Source organism: Scardinius erythrophthalmus, assembly GCF_964197995.2.
Source record: "Scardinius erythrophthalmus genome assembly, chromosome: 23".
In the NCBI taxonomy this organism is placed as follows: domain Eukaryota; kingdom Metazoa; phylum Chordata; class Actinopteri; order Cypriniformes; family Leuciscidae; genus Scardinius; species Scardinius erythrophthalmus.
In genome coordinates, this window is record NC_138243.1 from 23,242,544 (window position 1) to 23,263,509 (window position 20,966).

Below are 20,966 nucleotides of genomic sequence, written 5' to 3' on the forward strand. Positions count from 1 at the left end.
GTTTCCATGGCGATTAATGTTCTATAATGCCCAGTTGTTTAGTTATTATTAGTAATGACTCAGTTCAAGCACAGCAGGGCAGATTTGTTGCTTAGGGGTTACGACCAACAGATGCCAGGGCTTTATCTAATACTAATCCAATCTGTCTATCAACGGAAAAAGAGCCACTGACAGACGTTTCCATACAATGCAAAGGGAATTAAGGTAGAAAAGGCAGAACAAAAGCGTTCAGGTCAGTCTAAAAAAAAGAAACATAATGGATCATGATTTAAATAAGTACAAAAGTATATATATATTTCTGCTTGAAAAAAAGAATCTTTAGTGGAAGTAAATTGAGTCTGAAGATCAAATAAATATAATATAAAATAATATAAACACCAAAAGAATTTTTCTTCTTCTTCTTATACATTAGCTTAAAGATAACAAATATCAATTAGTGCAAGCATATAATAATATCTGAACATAACTAATATCTTAAACAAGCCTTATTTGCATAGAAACACAACGTCTGCAGTGAAAATAAGGACAGTGACTTGATTTAAATATCCCAGCACTATTTCAACAGCAGCAAGCACACTGGAAAGATTAATATATTTTTGCATTGACATACCGCATGCTGAAATGGTGCAACTGTTTAGTAAATTCACCCCTTAATTGCTTCATTCTGCTAGATGTTGTGTGTAAATACTGGCCAAAGATCATCACATCACGGGGAGGTCATCATATGCTGAGTGGTCCATTAATTTAACTGCTTTTGCGAGTGCATCAGTGCTCTTCATGGCCTCTGCATCTCTCTGCCTTTATTGAGCCCCTGACCATTTGAACAGAGCATTTAACCCCAGCGCATAAATATCAATAGAGCACAGTGATGCATTATAGCTCTCTCTCATTTAATCTCTCTCTGGGAGAAACGCTATTGATCTCGGTTTAGCAGCAGGAGCGGAGTTCACGTGCGCTTTTAAATGCATTTATACTCAACAGGCTTTTGGCCAGCAACTCCATCGGTGGTTCCTGCCAAACCCAGAGGATGCTGGGATATTCTGGACATCAAAATGACTTTGAAAATGGTTTGATCTTAGATATGTTTATATATAGTCTGGGGTCAGTATTTTTTTAAAAGAAATTAATACTTTTATTCAGCAACGACACAAGGATTATTATTAGCTACATAGTGTTAAAAAGTACATAAGACCTGTCTTTTCTGGTATCTCTAGCCAGGCTGCTTCCATGAAAGCTGTCTCGCTGACAGTGATGTCTCTGAGTTCTGCCCATATAACAATAATGTCTCTCTGAATGATCTATCTGCCTGAAAATAAATGTCTAGTGTGCATTAGGACGCGCACGCGCGCGCACACACACACACACACACACACACACACACACACACACACACACACACACACACACACACACACACACACACACGCACACACTTCAACATGTTTACACTGAGTACCACCATCAGTATCAAACCCCTGAAGGACTCCAGCCTTAGAGATGTGTTTTATTCACGGGGCTTATTTCCATGACATTATATAAACCAATCAGTACTAATATTTGTTTATTGGTCTGTACACAAACATATTGCAAATTAATTTTATCTCTTAATATTAAGGCAAATTATTAACACTATTAGCACAAAAATGAGGAGGGTACCTCTATACCGCAGAAGTAATAAGCCAGGCCGAGCGGGCCATTCACTGCTGAACCGGACTGAGATCTGGTTACTGGAGCTCCGTATCACCAGACCCCTGGATAACACTGAGTTGTTGGCCAGGATGGAGGTCACAGGTCCACCCAGATCCTCCAGAACCGCCTCCATCCCATCATCCAAACTCACGTTCAGCACCTGCAGATCAGAATGTAGGCCTTGATATTACAGACTTGCATGATTGCATCGGTGAAGATACTTTCTAGAATCAGCTCAACTGATAGTGTGTTTAGATGCACTTCAGTGGGTCCAGAATTTGAAAGTGAAATGGAGGTTCCTCTGATCGGTTTCGTTGCATGTGTCTCTGAGATAAGCGTATTGACCAGCGATGTGTGCAGCTCTGTGCTGGTGTGAAGTCTTGAGCTGTCCAGTTGTATCAAAGCTACTGATACTGATACAGATACACACACTGATATGTTTTTACATACTGCTGTGGGAGCTGCACAGGAGCTACACAGGTGAAACAGTTTTCTTGTTACATTACAGACATTCATTCACTTTGAGTATTTGTATTGAAGATATATTTGGAGCAATACAGGCTATCTGGGGGAAAACAAATGCATTTACTTCCCTCTGCAGTTTGTTTCGAAAAAGGTTAAACAGACTAAACAGAAAGGTTATTAAAGGAATTTTCAATAACTTTTCACGCAGGCTTACGTTTAAAGGGATGGTTCGCTCAAAAAAAGAAAATTTTGTCATCATTTACTCACCCTCAATTTGTTCCAAACGTGTATGAATTTCTTTCTTCTGCTGAACACAAAAGAAAAGATATTTTGAAGAATATGGGTAACCAAACAGCTGATGGGCCCCATTGACTTCCATAGGCATAGCCATATTGACTTCCAAAAATACTATGGAAGTTAATGGGGCCCATTAACTGTTTGATTACAGACATTCTTCAAAATATTGTTTTGTGTTCAGCAGAAAAAAAAAAAATATTCTTACAGGTTTGGAACAACTTGAGGGTGAGTAAATGATGACAGATTTTTCAGTTTGGGGTGAACTATCCTTTAAGTATAGCCTGGGAAAACCCTTAAAAAAAAAAAAAAAAAAAAAAAAAAAGGCTAGATTAACCAGTTACTAGATTAAATTTACTGGTTAAACTAAATTTTACTAGATTAAATTTAGTAACCAGTCTACTTTAAGTAGGCTATTAAATGAAAATACTAAAACAAAAATGTTTTATTCATTAATTAAAAAATGATTCAGGAATCGGACCACACTGGTTATGCTGAACGGTTTTTACTCACTGAGAAGAATCGGTTAAAAATAAAAGATTAATTCGTTCGGTAATGGAGTAGCCTACACTGGCGCGGCGTATATTGTTTTGATTCACTACAAAGAAAGGAGTCATTCGTTCTGGAATCAGAACAAACTGGTCGCGCGCTTTGTTTTGTGCTGTACATCTAGGAGCGGTTATGCTAGTAGTTTCGCATTGCCGGAAGAATACACGTTTGAGAACCGTTAGCAGAAAGAAAGAAATTCATTCGGTTCTTCTGGCATTTTTTTAAAGGTGAAAATTGGTTCTCACCACAATGGGGACGAATTGCAGGTAATTTTGACGACAAACTGTCATTCTGTTCTGGTTGCCACTGTGTTGAAAACTGTCACAGGACGATACGATAACACAAAACAGTATAAAAAATAATTTAAAGAGACATACAACTTTATTCCATCATTCACTTCTGTGGTAGCTTCAGAAAAAGTAAAAAGAAACCGTACTCGGTTACTAACGTAACCTCGGTTCTCTCTAGAGAGAGGAACGAGTACTGCGTAGAATACGCTAGGGGAAAATCCTTTTCCACGAGAATACTGAAGCCAAAAAAATTATCCTTTAATTTTGCATTAATGTAAAACGCGTTGCGGCAGCATACAGACATAGGCGAGGCAGCTCGCGCGCCTATTGGCTGGTCTGCTGGCAACTGCTTAAGCCTATCGAGCGAGACCTAGAGTGACGTCAGACCCAATGAGGGCGCTTCGCGCCCTCTGCGTCACGTCCCGCCGAAACGGGCGTGGCTTAGGTCTATAAATACCGCTCGCAGGCATTATTTCTCTGGTTTTTCATAGTCGAAGCAACCAGAGCGCGTGCAGGCACGGCAGGATACGCAGTACTCGTTCCTCTCTCTAGAGAGAACCGAGGTTACGTTAGTAACCGAGTACGTTCTCTTACGAGAGATACTCTCGTACTGCGTAGAATACGCTAGGGGAACCTAATGTAAAACGCCGTGCGTGCTGGGATCTGATACCATAGACTCAAGGGCGACAGCCCGGAGTTCATACAGTACATAATCACCCAGGGGACCCACAGGGAATCCTGGAAGAAAGGGGGGTTAGCCACTATCTTCCTTATAGCAGCATAGAGCAAGGATTGCAGTACTCAATAGCTGCATAACTGACAGCGCCAGCTATGAGATTTTGGCCATACTAGACCGACAGTAGTCTGGCCTGTAGTGCGGGAACCTCTAGGTTGTAAAACCTTATAAATGTAGACGGAGAGGCCCAGCCTGCCGCCATACAAATATCTTGCAAGGCAATCCCACTTGACCATGCCCACGATGAAGCCATGCTTCTCGTGGAGTGCGCTTTGACACCCAGCGGGCACTGCATGCCCTTGGTTGTGTAAGCTAGCGCTATTGCGTCCACTACCCATCTGGATAGGGTCTGTTTCGAAGCGGCTTGTCCCTTAGAATGTCCGCTGAACGAAACAAATAGCTGCTCCGTCTGTCTGAAAACAGACGAGCGAGACACATAAGCTCTTAACGCCCTGACTGGGCAAAGGGAGCTTTCGTCCATATTTCCTTCAGTGACCGGCAGGGCAGACAGGGAAATGACCTGTGCTCTGAACGGTGTATTGAGGGATTTAGGAACATAACCGTGCTTAGGTTTGAGTATAACTCTAGAGTCATTCGGCCCAAATTCCATGCACGTCGCGCTTACTGAGAGCGCGTGTAAGTCCCCTATGCGCTTCACTGAAGCGAGAGCCAGAAGAAACGCCGTCTTGAAAGACAGGTGTTTAAGATCAATCTCCTGCAAGGGCTCAAATGGATGACCTTTCATGGCTTCCAGTACCGTAGAAAGGTCCCATATAGGGACTGTGGGAGGTCTGGGAGGATTCAGTCTCTTAGCTCCACGAAGGAAGCGAATAACTAAATCATTCCTTCCAATAGACTGGCCGAGCGTGGTCGAAGAGAACACTGCTATGGCCGCTACATAGACTTTGAGCGTGGAAGGGGACCTGCCCTTATCCAACAGCTCCTGTAGGAAGGAAAGAACCTCCGTCACACCGCAATACAGGGGTGACACACCACGAGCTGTGCACCAGCTAGAGAACACTGACCATTTTGAGGCATAGAGACGTCGCGTAGACGGAGCTCTGGCCTGTGTGATAGTGTTTAGCACTCCCTGTGGGAGGTCAGCGGGTACCCATTGATGGCCCACACATGGAGGGACCACAGCTCTGGGTGAGGATGCCAAATCGAGCCGTTGGCTTGAGAGAGGAGATCCCTCCTCAGAGGCACTGGCCACGGGGCGGTGCTTGCTAACTGCATCGCGATTGGGAACCAAGGTTGGCTCATCCAAAGTGGGGCTACAAGCAGCACTGAGCATCCTTCTTCCCTGACCCGTTCTATCACCTGAGTCAGGAGGGAGACGGGGGGAAAAGCGTAGAGAGGACGGCGAGGCCACTCGTGGGTCAGCGCGTCCTTGCTCTTCGAGAAAAATTCTGGACAGTGAGCGTTTTCCTGAGACGCGAACAGGTCTACTTCCGCTCTGCCGAATTTCTTCCACAGCAGCTGGACTGTCTGTGGGTGCAAAGACCATTCCCCTGTCGGAACTTGGTTCCTGGACAGTCTGTCTGGTCCTATGTTTAGGAGCCCTGGCACGTGCGCTGCTCTCAGCGAGAGCAGGTTGCTGCGGGCCCATATCAGGAGGCGCCTGGTTAGCCTGTACAGAGTCAGGGACCTGAGGCCGCCCTGGCGATTTATGTAGGACACCACTGAGACGTTGTCTGAACGTATTAGCACGTGGTGCCCCTGTATGAGGGGACAAAAGCGCGTGAGCGCTTTGCTCACTGCCAACATTTCGAGGCAGTTGATATGTAAGAGCTTCTCCCGCTTTGACCATAGGCCAAAAAACGGTCTGCCCTCGAGCAGCGCTCCCCATCCCGAGGTGGATGCGTCTGTGGACACCACCGTCACTCTCGAGGAAGTCCCCAGGCTTACACCTGATTGGTACCAGTCTTTTGCCTCCCAAGGTTTCAAAGCTGCAATGCATGCTCGATTGACCTTGACGCGAAGCCGACCGGAGGCCCACGCTGAGCGTGGTACTCTCTTTCTGAGCCAGAACTGCAGTGGGCGCATGCGCAGAAGGCCCAACTGGAGAACTGAAGATGCTGAGGCCATCAGGCCGAGCATCCTTTGAAAAGCTTTGAGAGGGACTATCGCGCCGCAGCGGAACGCGCCGGCTGCGCGACGAATGTCTAGTGTGCGCTGAGATGACAGGCGTGCTGTCATTAGCAGCGAGTTCAGCTCTATTCCCAGAAAAGATATAATCTGTCTGGGGAAAAGTGAGCTCTTCTCCCAATTCACTGTGAGACCGAGATTCTCGAGGTGATCGAGTAAAATGGTCCTGTGCTCTACGAGCTCTGAGTGAGATTGGGCTAGAATCAGCCAGTCGTCCAGATAGTTCAGCACTCGTATGCCCCGTAATCTGAGGGGTGCGAGCGCTGCGTCCATGCACTTCGTAAATGTACGGGGTGCCAGGGACAAGCCGAAAGGCAGGACTGTGTACTGATATGCCTGGCCCTCGAAGGCGAATCTCAAAAATCGCCTGTGACGTGACGCTATCTGTATTTGAAAATACGCGTCTTTTAGATCTATTGACACAAACCAGTCCCCCTGGCGGACGTGCGCGAGGATTTTTCTGGTTGTGAGCATCCTGAACTGGCGCTTCATAAGCGCTCTGTTCAACTGCCGCAGATCTAGTATGGGTCTGAGACCCCCGTCTTTTTTGGGCACCAGGAAGTATCTGCTGTAAAGCCCCCCCTCGCTTTGAGCTTGAGATAGGGGTTCTATAGCCCCTTTGCTCAACAGTTTCGAAATCTCGGCTCGAAGTAGATGGGCTACTTTCGATTCTACCGTGGTCTCGACGCGCGCCATGAAGCGGCGAGGGCGTCGGCGAAACTGCAGCGAATAGCCTCCTTTTATGACGTTCAGCACCCATCTCGAAACCCCGGGAAGCTTTTCCCACGCAGGTGCGCGAGTAGCTAGGGGCCGGATGCGAAGCGCGCTCTGATCGGCTCGCGATGCAGCGGCTTTTGTGTGCTGTGACATAAGCGTCGCGCTCATGACATCTGAGGCAGGGGGCGCGCTGATAACAGCGGGCAGAATGCCCGCGCTCGACTCCTCCGCAGTGTTTAGCTGAGAGGAGGAGGGCTGGGCTAGTTTCATGTCTGTGTGTGGGCGTGGGCGCGGAGCGGCGGGCACGTACACCACCTTTACAGCATTGCTCGCGTGAGCAGAGCATATGCATACGGGTCCTGTATTCACAGGGACCGTGAGACATGTGGGAAGTAGCGTTAGTGGGCACTGGGTAGTGGGCACTTTTGCTACATTTGAAGCGCAATCGATCTGAGTCGATTTTATGTGCGCGCGCCCTGTGTGAAGGGCTGTGCTTGTGTGTAGGAATGGGCGCTGGGTAGCGGGCATTTTTTCTACACATGAAACACCGTCGGCCGTGGCCGGGACACCAGAAAATACACTCTTTAAGGGATTTATCTGGGTAGCCGTAAAAACGGCTTTTGTGTGCAGGCAAGCGGGTAATGGAACCGGCTTGTTGGCTGCTAAATACGCTGGACCAGTCACATTTCCTGGAACTGGACGAGCGGCAAGCTTTGGTGGAAGTCCGGCCGCAGCGGGACTTGGACACCGTCGCTTTCCTAGGCGTGCTAGGATGATTTCGGGGCCTCTGGCTTCAACACAACCTTCTGCCGCGGGCCACGCGGGGCTGGGCGGCGGCCGGATGAGCGAGAGCGCGGTCTCGAGCTCTGGGCTTGGCGGCGTTGAGAAGAGGAGGCGGCGGGCGGAGGCTTAGGCTGTGAGCTCTGAGCAGACGGTTTCGCACGGCCTGCTGCAGAACTGGAGCGCTTCGGGAGGAAGTGCTTCATGGCCTGGGTCGCTTTCTGCACCTCAGCGAACCTATCGGCGAAATCTTTGACCGAGGTTCCGAAGAGGCCGGCAGGGGAAAGCGGCGCGTCGAGGAACGCGGTGCGCTCCGACTCAGACATGTCAGAGAGCGTAAGCCACAGATGTCTCTCAGACACGGTGAGCGAGGCCATGCTCCGTCCGATGGCCTGTGCTGCTGACTTGGTGGCGCGAAGAGCGAGGTCTGTAGCGCTCCTCAAGTCCGGCACACAGATTGCGTCAGGTCCTTTCTCGTCCAGCTGGCGGAGGAGATCGGCCTGGTATATCTGAAGCGTGGCCATGGTGTGCAACGCTGACGCGGCCTGCCCGGCGGCGGAGAAAGCGCGGCGGAGCAGGGTTGACGTCGTGCGGCAGGCTTTTGAGGGCAGCGCCATCTTAGCACGCCGTCCAGCGGAGGGCGGGCATAAGTGCGCTGCGATAGCCTCTTCAACCGGCGGCAGGGAGTGGTAGCCTCTGTTCTTTGCGTCGTCGACAGCGGAGAACGCCAAAGAGACAGAGGACCGAGTCCTGGCCGAAAAAGGGGAGTCCCAAGATTTAGCGACTTCTTCATGAAGCTCAGGAAGAAAGGGCGCTGGCTTGGATGCAGGTGAAACGCGCTCCCCAGCAGGAAGTAGCCGTCCAGCCGGTTATGAGCAGGCTGCTCAGGCGTAGTCCACTCGAGGCCGAGGCTCGCCGTGGCCTGAGTGAGCACGCGCATGAGCTCCGCCTCAATGCTCGCTCTCTTTCCCGTAGAAGCACGGGCAGGAGGGGTGGGGTCCTCAGAGCCCGCCCAATCCTCACTGCCTGATGCTATGAGAGAGCAGGAATCCTCCTCTCGAAGCAGCGCGTCGATCTCATCAGCGTCATCGACAGAAGCGGCGGCAGACCGCGGCCGCTGTCCGTCCGTGAGCGAAGCTGATGAAACCGGAGAAGCAGGCGGGCGCACCGGCGAGCTTTGACGGCTGAGAGAGGGCTCCGGGATCCGCTGAGCGCGGCGCTCTTACGGCGCGGCACAACAGCAGGTGTGGGCGCAGTCTCGGTGAACAGTGCCAAGCGAGTCCTCAGAGTCGCTAAAGGCAACAGCTCGCAGTGATGGCAGCCGCCATCAGCGAGCGCGAGAGCTGCGTGTTCTTGACCCAGGCAGGAAGCGCAGATGACATGGCGGTCCCCGTCGCTGAGTGCGGCTCTGCACGAGCCACAAGCAGGCATCTTGAAAAAGACGCAGCTCTTTTAGATAGTGTGAGTCGCGCCGGCGAACACACACACACAGTGTAATGAAAAGGATATGGGCGCTGGATAGCGCAGCAGGAAGGCGATGAAGGCGGCGCGGCCAGCAGCTTCTTCGACTCGTCCCGCTGAGGTGCTCCTTCAACAGCGCGGCTTCTTCTCGGATCCAGCGATGTGAGTTGCTTCGCTGAAGGATGAAAAATCAGAGAAATAATGCCTGCGAGCGGTATTTATAGACCTAAGCCACGCCCGTTTCGGCGGGACGTGACGCAGAGGGCGCGAAGCGCCCTCATTGGGTCTGACGTCACTCTAGGTCTCGCTCGATAGGCTTAAGCAGTTGCCAGCAGACCAGCCAATAGGCGCGCGAGCTGCCTCGCCTATGTCTGTATGCTGCCGCAACGCGTTTTACATTAATGCAAAATTAAAGGATAATTTTTTTGGCTTCAGTATTCTCGTGGAAAAGGATTTTCCCCTAGCGTATTCTACGCAGTACGAGAGTATCTCTCGTAAGAGAACTAAGTTTACATAGACCCCCTTCACTTCTGTGTAAGTTAGGCTACAGATGAAGCCACATAAACGATCATCTGACAGTGAATGAAGGAGCTGATAAATCTGCTGTACCAAATTTGCTTAGATTTGAATACATGTATGATCAATTTAGGTTCATTCTGGATTTCCAGAGCCTCTGCATTTAGCTTTCCTTTGTGATGTGTCTCGCACACCGAGAGGTAGCCTATCCCTGATATGCTTGCTTTATGTCTCCCTACCTTTTATGACACCTTTTGGAGGTGAAATTATTATTAGCTGACAGCAATCTCTCCAACTGCGACCATGACTGAAAAACTAATTTCAGATGTGGTGGCTAGACCCCGAAACCCTCCTCAGGTTCAAGTGACTCCTTTCTGTGAATATTAGCTAATTTGCTCTTCCATAATTTGAGTTTCTTAAACTCAAAACCCAACTGAACAAGTACAAAGGCCTTCATTTCCATAAACTGGGTCTAAAAGTGTGTCATCAGATGATCGGTTGAGGCTTCCTGACCCCTGAGCTGGTATAGAGTTATCAGGGCAGTGCGCATGGAATAATATGAGCACTGTCATGGTCAACATGCAATTAAAATAAAATGGTGTTGGGAATCTTAATGGTTTGTGGCCTTTCACAGGACCCTTTGTGGACTCCAGCAGAACAGTTTGTGGAAAGTTAATGAGGGTCTAGCTGACAGAGCTCTGGACCCTGGAGAGACGGCAGTGTGAATAAAAGGTACCTCCAATTATAGCTCAACTAAAGGCCAATTGGGTTTCATTGAGTTTTGTCGGCATTGATCGGTGCCTTTTTTCGGTCTTGTTGGGTCGTGCAATGTTTTAAAAGTGACGACCTGTAATCTGGTGATTGTTGCCATTGGTCGCCGTCTGTCGATGCAATATGAATTGGTCTTAAAACTCCAATTTTACTACACTGTCCACCAATTTATCAGCACACAAACATTGATTAGATCCCAAACTGCTAAAAACTATCCAACCATTCTGTGAAAGAGTATATACATACATTTCTATGCATTTTGAGGGAAACTGACTCTGTACAGGATCTGTTTCCATGAAGGCCTATCACAGCAAAATGTCAGTCAAATCAAAACCATAATGGTTTATGGAGAAAAATAAACACAAACTAAGCTATAAATGTCACAACATTTCAAAGCAGTATCACATAAAACATAAAACAGAGGTAAAATGCACATCTGTTTAAATTTTGAATATGATACAATACTGACAGGATTTTCTACACTACTATTCAGAGACGCTACACAACCTCAAATACAGCGCAAAACATAGCGGCCAGTGCAATCCAATTCCTGAAAGTCGGACTTATCTTCCATCTCTTTGGATTCCCTAAAGAATAACTCTTATGATTAGTTTTTTTTAGTGAATCAAAACCATACAACCTAACCAGTGTAGTTCCAAAAGTTCTTGAATGAATGCTGCTTTTTTCCCCAGTAAATTTAACACATAAATGGCTTGCTACTAATGTTGTTCATCAGAGTCACTCAGTTAATCACTGGTTGCTCATATGGAAGCTTGTGATTAATGATACACATTGATGCGTTCTGTGAGTACTTTACTAAATTCAACAAAAAAACATTTCATTCATTTATTTGTATATTGTTGCATATGGTTAAAGGGATAGTTCACCCAAAAATGAAAATTCTGTCATTAATTACTCACCCTCATGTCGTTCCAAACATGTAAAAACTTTCATTCATCTTCACAACACAAGTAAAGATCTTTTTGATGAAATCTGACATTTGACAGCTACGCAACTACAACTTTGATGCTTCAAAAAGTTCATAAAGAGATCGTAAATCTAATCCATATGAATTGAGTGGCTTAGTCCAAAATTTCTGAAGAGAAATAAGCTTTATATGATAGACAGATTGAATTTAGGCTTTTATTTGCATATAAACATTCATCAACTCACACATCAGTTGTGGTAAACTGAAGCTCAAGCATGTTCACTTGACGGGTGAAAACCATTGAGGTTCATTCTTGTGTTTCGCAGCACGTTTGAGCTTCTGTGAGAACCAATGAGGTTCATTCTCGTGTGTTACGTAGCATGTTTGAGCTTCTGCAAGAACCACTGAGGTTTGTTCTTGCGTGTCAAACAGGTTTGGTTGAGCTATTTATGTTCGCTGATCAATGTTTAAATGTGAATTAAAGATAAAGCCTAAATTCATCTAAATCATATAAAGTGATCAAGTCTCTTCAGAAAATTTGGACTAAACCGCTCAATTCATATGAATTGGTTTTACAATCTCTTTATGAACTTTGGGTCAGGGTGAGTAATTAATGACAGAATTTTCATTTTTGGGTGAACTATCCCTAAATCCAATTAGATTAAATCATGCCACATCCAAACAGTCTGAACCCACAGACTTTTGGTTAGCTGTCCAGATCTTTAACCATGGGCTATACCATCCATGTTAACATAGGCCAATTCTTTCTATCACACTACAGCATCAGAACACCTGCAGTTATAGACATTCTAACCTCTAAACAGTCACTATCCAAAGCATATTTCTAAAACTCGGAATCTGCAGAGAAATACATCAATATTCAAACAAACATGCGGCCAGTGCCTTTAGCATCCCTCTCAGAGCATGCACATTTCAAAACCATCGGTTTAAATTGGCCACCTGGAGAATGAAAAATGTCAGGAAAGAGCAATTTTTTTTTTTGAAGAAGTCTTGTTTTTTTGCAGGAAATCAAAAAGCAAACAGACGGTCAGCTGATGAAACATCACATCTAAAATGTAAAAAAAGTAAGCATCACATGTATGATTCAGTACAGAACAGATCCTCTTGTTCCTTACAGAAAACCAACATAACCGCTGTACTGTAGGGCCTTTTAGAGGGAAATTGTTTCATACGACAGAGCAGCTGCACTGCAGTCAAACACACTGATACACACGAATATGACTCTCCTCCTGGAACTCCATACGGAAACTTTCACAACTTCAGACTAGGGGCCTTTATTAATGCCTGAGAGAGTTGGCAGCATCTGTCTGCGTGTCTCTAAAACTTTTACGTGCGATGTTCTGTCTCCTCACAATCAGTTTTTAAATGTGCTTCTCTCTGTTCTGATCAATCCAAAATTAGAGGTCTGAGAAATTTCAGTGCAGTCGATCGAACCGTATCGAGTTGGCAGGCTGACAGGAATGATAAGTTCCATCTGATTGCATGAAACGCAGTGTCTATGGTGCTTCATTTGCTCAAAATGAACGGTTTGTTCTCTCTTGGCTTGAGTAATGAAGTAAGAAATTTTCTAAATCCTCTTTAACAAGTGCTTTCTTCCAAGAACCATTTAGAAGAGCACATAGTTTTCCTCTGGTGTTCATGATAAAAGTTTAACAAGGATATCATCCTGCGATTTAAACGCGAGTACACTTAATGTCTTAATTATACCTATCAACTTAGAGGTCACAAATATCATTGATTTTTATTTATTTTATTAAACGGTTTAACTGTGCTATTTCTTTTCTTTTTATTCTCAATTTTATTGTATTTATATTTTTGGCACACAATCAAGCACTGTCTGTCTTATCTATAGCAATTTATTTGCATATAAATATGCATTATTTTATTGCAGTGCCCTGTTTGCAGTTGTCAGGCCACTCAAACCACCCTTGCAATTTAGGAAGTCAAACATTTATGTCATAACCACGTAGATATGCAGAATGCACAGAAGAGAAATATCTTGTCATATACTGAGCCTTCAGAAACAGTCTTCAGTCAGTCTGTTTTTAATTTCTGTGTGTACACTTATGAAATTTCAATGTTAAGTGTAAAGCAGATGGAAATGACACTGTTGCCCTTGAGAGACAAAGATGAGTGAGAGAGACGCTTCTCCTAATCTGCATATGATAAAAGCTTTGGATGAAAAGGTACTGACCTGAATCTCAACACCATAACCCAGATATACAGTAACCAGGCAGGTGCAATGCATGTGGGAATCAAATGAGACATCCAGAGGGAGCTCTATATAACCCTCAGCTTCTGTGAAGTTCATATCGCAGTGAGCTGGAAAAAGAAAGACAGAGCGAGAGAAAGAGCATCATTTTAAACAATCGCCCCTTTTTAATCGCCCCATCTATCCATCCATCCATCTATATCCATCCATCCATGCATCCACCTATCCATCTATATCCATCCAATCCATCCATCAATCCATCCATATATATCCATCCGTCCATATTTATCTATCCATCTATCTGTCCATATATATGCATCCATCTATATATCCATCCATCCATCCATCCATCCATATATATGCATCCATATATCCGTCCATATACAGTATATCCATTCATCCATATATATATGCATCCATCTATCCATCCATCCATCCATCCATCCATCCATCCATCCATCCATCCATCCATCATAAAAGTACCTGAGTATGTCTCAGAGGAGTACCCTGATGTGGTTTTCTCTTCTGGCCTTTGTGGTTCTTTCTTAAGTGAAGTTGACAGAGACAGTGGTGGCAAAGTAGTTTCCTTGTCAAAGGCTTTCCTTGTTGTTGTGATGAGAGTTGTTATTTGACTGATGCTTGTGGGAGTGCTGGTTGGAACGGTGGGGTTTGTGAGAGGTTGAGAGGTGACTGCTATCTTCTCTGATGTTCTATTACGGCTTTTGCTGGGTCTTCTTTGTTCCACAGATGTTGCCGCAGTCATGGTCAATGTGGTCGCAAGGTCTGAGAAGATTGCTGAATCCTCCTGAGGCACCAGAAGTGAATGTTCAGTGTTAGATGTAGAGGTAGAGACTGTTGGCACCGTGTGTGGTGCCTCTTCAAAAAACTGCTGATCTCCCTCGAAGCTCTTGGTCTGCAGAGCTGAGTGGAGTTTAAGCAGTCTTAGGTTAGGGAGGATTGGTACTGCATCTGTTGTGAGCTGCTGGATGTCAGTTGGTGGCTCCAGTTTACTGGTGAAAGGGTCAAACTCTTTCTCTGATTCTGACTCTCCTCCTCTCTGAGTTTGCATGGTTCCATCTTCTGCAAAAAAATCCAAACAGATTGAAAATTAGTACTAGACAACCTAGTCTAGTCTAAGTCAGGGCTTTTTAAACTGGTCTCCACAGACCCAAGGGCCCTTTTGGAAGATTAGTTAAAATATTTGTTCTGTAGACTAATTGTTTATTTGTTTTATAAAAAAAAAAAAAAAAAAATAAAATATATATATATATATATATATATATATATATATATATACACACACACACACATTTTTTTTGTTGTTGTTGTTGCTTATTCTCGAATTATTTCAGGATGACAGCTGAATGCTTGATGCTCTTCAGATGCTTTATAAGTAATTGTACATAAAGCTATGACATAAAGTTGTGACTCTATTTGAATATTCTATTTGTGAGCATATTAAGGCAATGCTTCCCTGCAAAGTAATTATTTTACTAGTAGAGACACAAGAGGTTCAATATGTGATCTTCAGTGCTGAAGAACAGCAGCATCTTTCAGGGAAAAGAAAGTGTGAGGCAATTACAGAACATCTTTCATCTCAAGATTAACACACCTCACTAGACAGAAGAGCTCTCAGAAGGGTTCAGAGAGAGAGAGAGAGCGAGAGAGAGCGAGCTGTATAATGACAGCCAGCACTTCAGGCCTAAAAATCTCAACAAATGCTTATGATCAGAAACAAACTGTAATCAGAAACAGTCCTCATTCACCACTGAGAGGAAGTGAGTCATTTAAATGTCATTCAGACACAAAGATTCTTAAAAGCATGTCTAATAAAAAGTCCAGTTTGATCAAAAACAGTAATTATGGGAATGTCAGGGACTGTTGTTGACCAATCTTTGGTTATTAAATGCTTCATGCCATTCAAACTGCACAGATTTTTGAGCCAAGTGGATTTTAAACTTCTTAAATCCCCCAAAAAATTGTTGCTTGATTGATAAAAAAAGAAAGCAAAAAAGAAAATAATGTACCTTTATAAAGATCACCAAGTCTAAATGGAGAACTTGAATAACCTATTTTCTGTGGAATATGAAAGTTAGTTATTATCAAAATGTCAAATCTGTTCTTTTCCATACATTGATAATGCTTGGTAATCACTAGCTGGAAGGTCTAATTGTAATAATATTTAAAAAAAATGTAGGAGAGTTTTCACACTTTTTCCACCAGTGAATATTTCTCAGGGTATAGGTTTATTGTTGAAAGTCAAATTTCTGTATAGGAACATACCTTAAAGTCTTGGCTACAAAAAAGAAGAAGCTATTGAGCATTTCCTATCACTGCAAATGTTGGCATCTTTCTGCTTGTCTTGTTGAGATATTTATAATATTTCAGGTGTGAAGGAAATCCTTTTGTTTTCCTGAAAAAAAATCTGCTTGTGCGACATCGCTGTGCTGAAAACAACATCTGGAGTTGTGTTTTATCTGTCAAGAAGTGCTTCCATTATTGAGACGTGTGAGGGAAACGCTGCACTGAACTGCTGTCAGATCATCTGTCTCTTTATAATCATTCCTACTGGATTACAGAAGCTCTCCACTGGGACGTTAACAATGTCTGGCTTGAGGAAAATTCAAACACAGATGTACAGACTCTTATACAAACACGCAAGTGCACTAATACCCTGATTCAGCTTCTTATAATTGTGTTTTTAATAAATAAGTCTTAGTTTTCATGACATGTGTTTTGAGAGCCTGAAAATGCAAACTTTTAAAAACGAGTTTCAAAGTACACATTTTTGAAAACTATACCATTATAGTCTCTGTGTAAACTACATGTACGCAAATTTGTGAAAACGGTGACGTCATGCGCATGTGTATTACGTGTTCAGTCAGTAGCACTTTATTTTACAGTCCTGTTCCCCATGTACATACAATATGGGTAATAACTAGGTACTAACCTACCCCTAAACCTAACCTTGACCCTATTACCTGTAGGGTTGCAAAATTATGGGAATTTTCAAAGATGGAAACTTTCCATGGGAATTAACAGGAATTTATGGGAATAAACGGGAATAAACTGGGAATTTTCAAAGTTGAGGGTTGGCTCTTCATAGGGAACTTAAATATAGTTGAGGAAAGTATATTTTAGCATAATCTTGACTAAAACAAACAGATGCCATTCAAATACACTTGAATATCCATGCCATTCCTCAATCACATGCACATAGCACACTGATTACTGCAGGGCTACTGAGACCACACCCCCTACTGGCACTGTGCATGCCTCCATCACATGTACAGAAGCCCAAAGCACAAGACTATTGAAGGCACACATTTGAGCCTGTGGACTAAACAAAGTGAAGTAAGTTTTGATGATATTATGGGGAAATATATTTATTAAATGTTTAAATTGCAAATATCACATACAAATGTATTCATCTAGTAGATAGCAAGCTGATAAGTTAGATGCTAAATAAGCTAGCATAACTTTATTTACCACATAAGTAGGGCTGGGCGGTATGACGGTATATATCGTTACAGCGGAAGAAAATGTCAACCGTAACAGATTTTTTTATTCCGTGTATACCGCAACATGTATATAAGTAGGCGTGGTTAACTCGCATGCAGCTTGTGTGAGACTGAGACACTGATATTTGTCAAAGAAACATGAAGAAAGACCAAGAGGATCCACAAAAGGAATTACGTTTTCAAAATTAACGTGATATTTTCGGAGGGGAAGGCGCAGAAGTCAACTAGAGCAGTGCAGCACACTGAAAGTTTAGAGAGACGCACATGCTCACAACGGGGCTTACTTGACAACAACTTCATATATCAATATTCTAACGAATAGAAATAATCTTAAATAATGTATCTATCCGTCTCTTATGTGTACAGTTACTTTCAGAGTGGATGCACAAGCGGTTGCCGTGGTAATGAATATTTCCAAAATTCCCCAGCTTAACTTTCCATGGAAATTTACCGGAAACTTTCCGGAAATTTTCCGCCCCTTTGCAACCCTAATTACCTGTAAGTACACGTACTGTAAGATAAAGTGCAACCGTTCAGTCTATAGGCGTGTAGTGTTTCTTTACAAAGTGACATCGTCAACTATTGGCCTGGCATTCATAATACAGTGTTTTTAATCGTTTTCATGAATCCATGTGAATGGGGATAGTTTTGACAGCGTTGTCATCTGTACGCAAAAAGCACAAAGAAAAAAAGAGAAAAATTCTGTTTTTAATACATTGTTGTTGTGTAAACGTACCTTTAAAGAGAAAGTTTGTCAAAAAATGTAACTTCTGTCATCATTTATTTAGCCTCATGTTATTCCCAACTCATGAGTTTTTTTGATTTTCAACCCTAGCTCTCAAATCTCAAAATCATCCTTTTTGTGTTCCACATTAAGAAAGAAAATCATGTGGGGGTTTGGAACAACATGAAGGTGAGTAAATGAGGACAGCTTTTTATTTTTAAAATGCTTTGTGGCAACCAGAGACAATCATCACTGTATATTTTCATAGAAGCTCCTATATATTTCATGAACGGCTTCAAAACAAAGTCCTAAGCAGATTGTAAGCCCCAGAAGAGCAGACACCTCTGAGACCTTCTGTTATTTCTGCGTTCAAACTGCATGAGATCGCGAGTGTATGTTTTACTCCCTAATTGGGCAACTAGATGACAGTGTGTTCTAACAGGATATAGCTTGGCGACACAATGAAGACAGTAAGAGATAAAAAGAACATCACTGACACAGGATTTGTAGACGGCTTCTGAAGACCAGCTCACAGTTAAACTCTCAGCAGGAGCTACAGCTCTGCTTTATTATTGGATGTAATCAGCCTGTATAGTGAGTTGCCAGTGAACATCGGTGGAAGGCTGAATGAAGATAATCACTTGTGGATTGTAATAGTTTTGTTGGTGGAAAATGTTGTTAGAGGCCAGAAAGCTGAAATCTCCATTGGGCGCATCTGGGGATGTTTCTTTGTCTTATTGGTCCATTATCACAAACCAAGTCCAGCTGAAAACCAGCTTGGCCCAGCTGGGAGACCGGCTTAAAGTAACTACGACTAAACCAGCTTAGGCTTAACCAGGTTTATTCAGAAGGATATAGCATGAGACATTTAGTAAATACTGTAACTGCACCATCTGCCATTCTTCATTGACAGCCATTCAAGTTATGAAATATAACAAGTGGTGTTATCTTTAACTAAAAAATAAAATTAAAAATAGTTTATATTTTATAATAAAATAAAATGTAAATATTAGATGAAAAAAAGTGCCTTCACAACTAACTGAAATAAAATAAGTTATTTAAATTAAAGCTATATAGAAATATATATAAAAAAAACTGAACTATAAAAATTATATAAAAGCACAACAAAACTAAAATTTAAATGTAAACATAAAAACATTGTGTTCTCCGAGAACATAAATCCCACAATAAATCTGGGTGCATAAACTGTTTTGAAGCCAAATGCATCATTTAATCCTCAAATCACCTTAAAATAGCTGTAAATCAAGCACTGACCTCACAATCTCTCTCCTATTAAGAACACGCAGAGCACATGTCACTCCAGAGTGAATCCCATTTATCAAGATGACACTTTCTGTAATGGAAGTGTGATCAGATCATTCCAGTGGCAATAAACAGCTGTTTTGCAAAGCCACACAATATCAGACCATCCAGTAAGATTAAACCAGAGGCTGTAGACAGACATTAATCTCTTAAAGAGGTAATTCAACCGTGCTTTATAGACTGTGACATGGAAAGACTAATCCCAGTGCATTTCTGCAAATAAAACCACCTTTAAAGGCACAATACACCCTATCGACCTTCCCCTCAAGATGATACATGCACTAAGATCTATTTTAGATAACCCCCTCCCCTAATGGCGCTTCAAAAAACAAATAAAACTGTAGTTGGCTGCTTTACATGTCAATCAGGTGGTTTCTTCCTGTTTTGCCACAAGCCTAAAGTCAGGCTATGCTACTCTCTGAAGTATCCAGCATGTTTTTTTCCTGCCTGTGAGAATCCCGCACTGAGACATAGAGAGCGGTGAGGTGTTTAAATAGTCTGAAATTGCTTTTATTCACTTTGGCAGGCAAGTGTCAGAGTGCAGCATGCTGCGAGTCAACATGTCTAAAAACATAAACGGGCAAAACAAAAGGTGCCCTATACCTGCCCGACGGACAAACGCAATATTAGAGCTGACACTGATGGATGAAACTCTCGGTTCTTAAAAGATAGAGAATGTTTGTAATTTGTTTTAGTCCCAGGATACAGAAGACAGTGACCCTGAGATTTGAAATGGACCTTTACAGATGAGAAATCATGCAGTTATTCCTATCTCCACTCATTCATCAAACCTTAGTGCACCTTTAACTTTCATCAAACCTTAGTGCACCTTTAACTAAACTATCTCAGCCGTAGCAGTTTCTGAATTCATTCTGTTGAATGTACTAATTTGTTTAATAAGATTGTAATTGATGTAATTATTTCTGTAGTGGACAGTGAACGAACTACTGAGATGACAATATCAAATCAATCGCACAAGCTCACCAGCACCATTGAACTTCCATTTACTGTTGGGAGTAATATCGAATGCACTTTTTAAAATCTTGGAAGTCTTATCAAAATTGTTTGTCAAAAATGTTAAGACATTTTACATTTTTATATAATCCTTGAATGAAGTAAAGCTATATATTATTTTTAATAAATTAATAAATTAAAATATGTATTTAACTTGCTGATAACTCGTCATTGTCACATTCACCATCTGTCATCGTCCTGTCTGCACTACTCTTCCCAGCATCCCTTGTGTCTTCACACCTGAACTCACTCCCTCATTACACACCTGTTCATCGTCCTGATCATCTGTGTCACCTGTCCTCACCTCGTTAGTGTTTATTGGTGTCTGTATTTAGTTTCCCTCTGTTCAGTCAGTCCTGGTCGGTTCTACTTTGTTACTACCTTGGTTACTTTGTTCACTGTGTTCTTAGTGTGTGTTATCCTGCCTGTCATCCTGCCTGTATGTACCTTTGAGTAAGATTTAAGTAAACCATTTATATTGAAGCCTTTGGACTTTGAGTCTCCTTCAACCCGCACCACACACCGTGACAGAAGAACCGACCTAAAAGAAAGGAGGTAAAGACCATGGATCCTATATATACACTTTGCTCTATCTTCCAGAATGGCCGCTCCATAGAGGACTATGTGAGTGAGTTTTTGACTTATTGCCATCTGGCTCCCCTGGAAGATGCAAAAGTTAAAGACTGCTTCTGGATGGGTCTGGACCAGAAAGTGAGTTTGTATTTACCCGATGTCGACCCCATATGTACTCTGGCCCAGTATATTGATTTTGTTTTATTATTTTGTGGATCTCCCTTCACTGTGGGT

The 20,966-nt window shown here is 43.2% G+C and overlaps 1 protein-coding gene across 2 annotated transcripts in view; it reads right to left on the reverse strand.

Annotated features, from left to right (window-relative positions):
- Positions 1–20,966, reverse strand: part of sez6a (seizure related 6 homolog a) — a 64,362-nt gene that overhangs the window by 14,855 nt on the left and 28,541 nt on the right. Inside the window, exons 2-4 of one of the 2 annotated variants that reach the window (XM_081353817.1) lie at positions 14,061–14,657; positions 13,560–13,687; positions 1,657–1,849 (exon numbers count right to left, since the gene is read on the reverse strand). In XM_081353817.1, the coding sequence (XP_081209943.1) occupies positions 1,657–1,849; positions 13,560–13,687; positions 14,061–14,646 (907 nt within the window). In that variant the 5' untranslated portion in view covers positions 14,647–14,657. Of the gene's footprint in view, positions 1–1,656; positions 1,850–13,559; positions 13,688–14,060; positions 14,658–20,966 lie in introns of those variants that run through there. The other variant, XM_081353816.1, reaches the window with a different exon arrangement.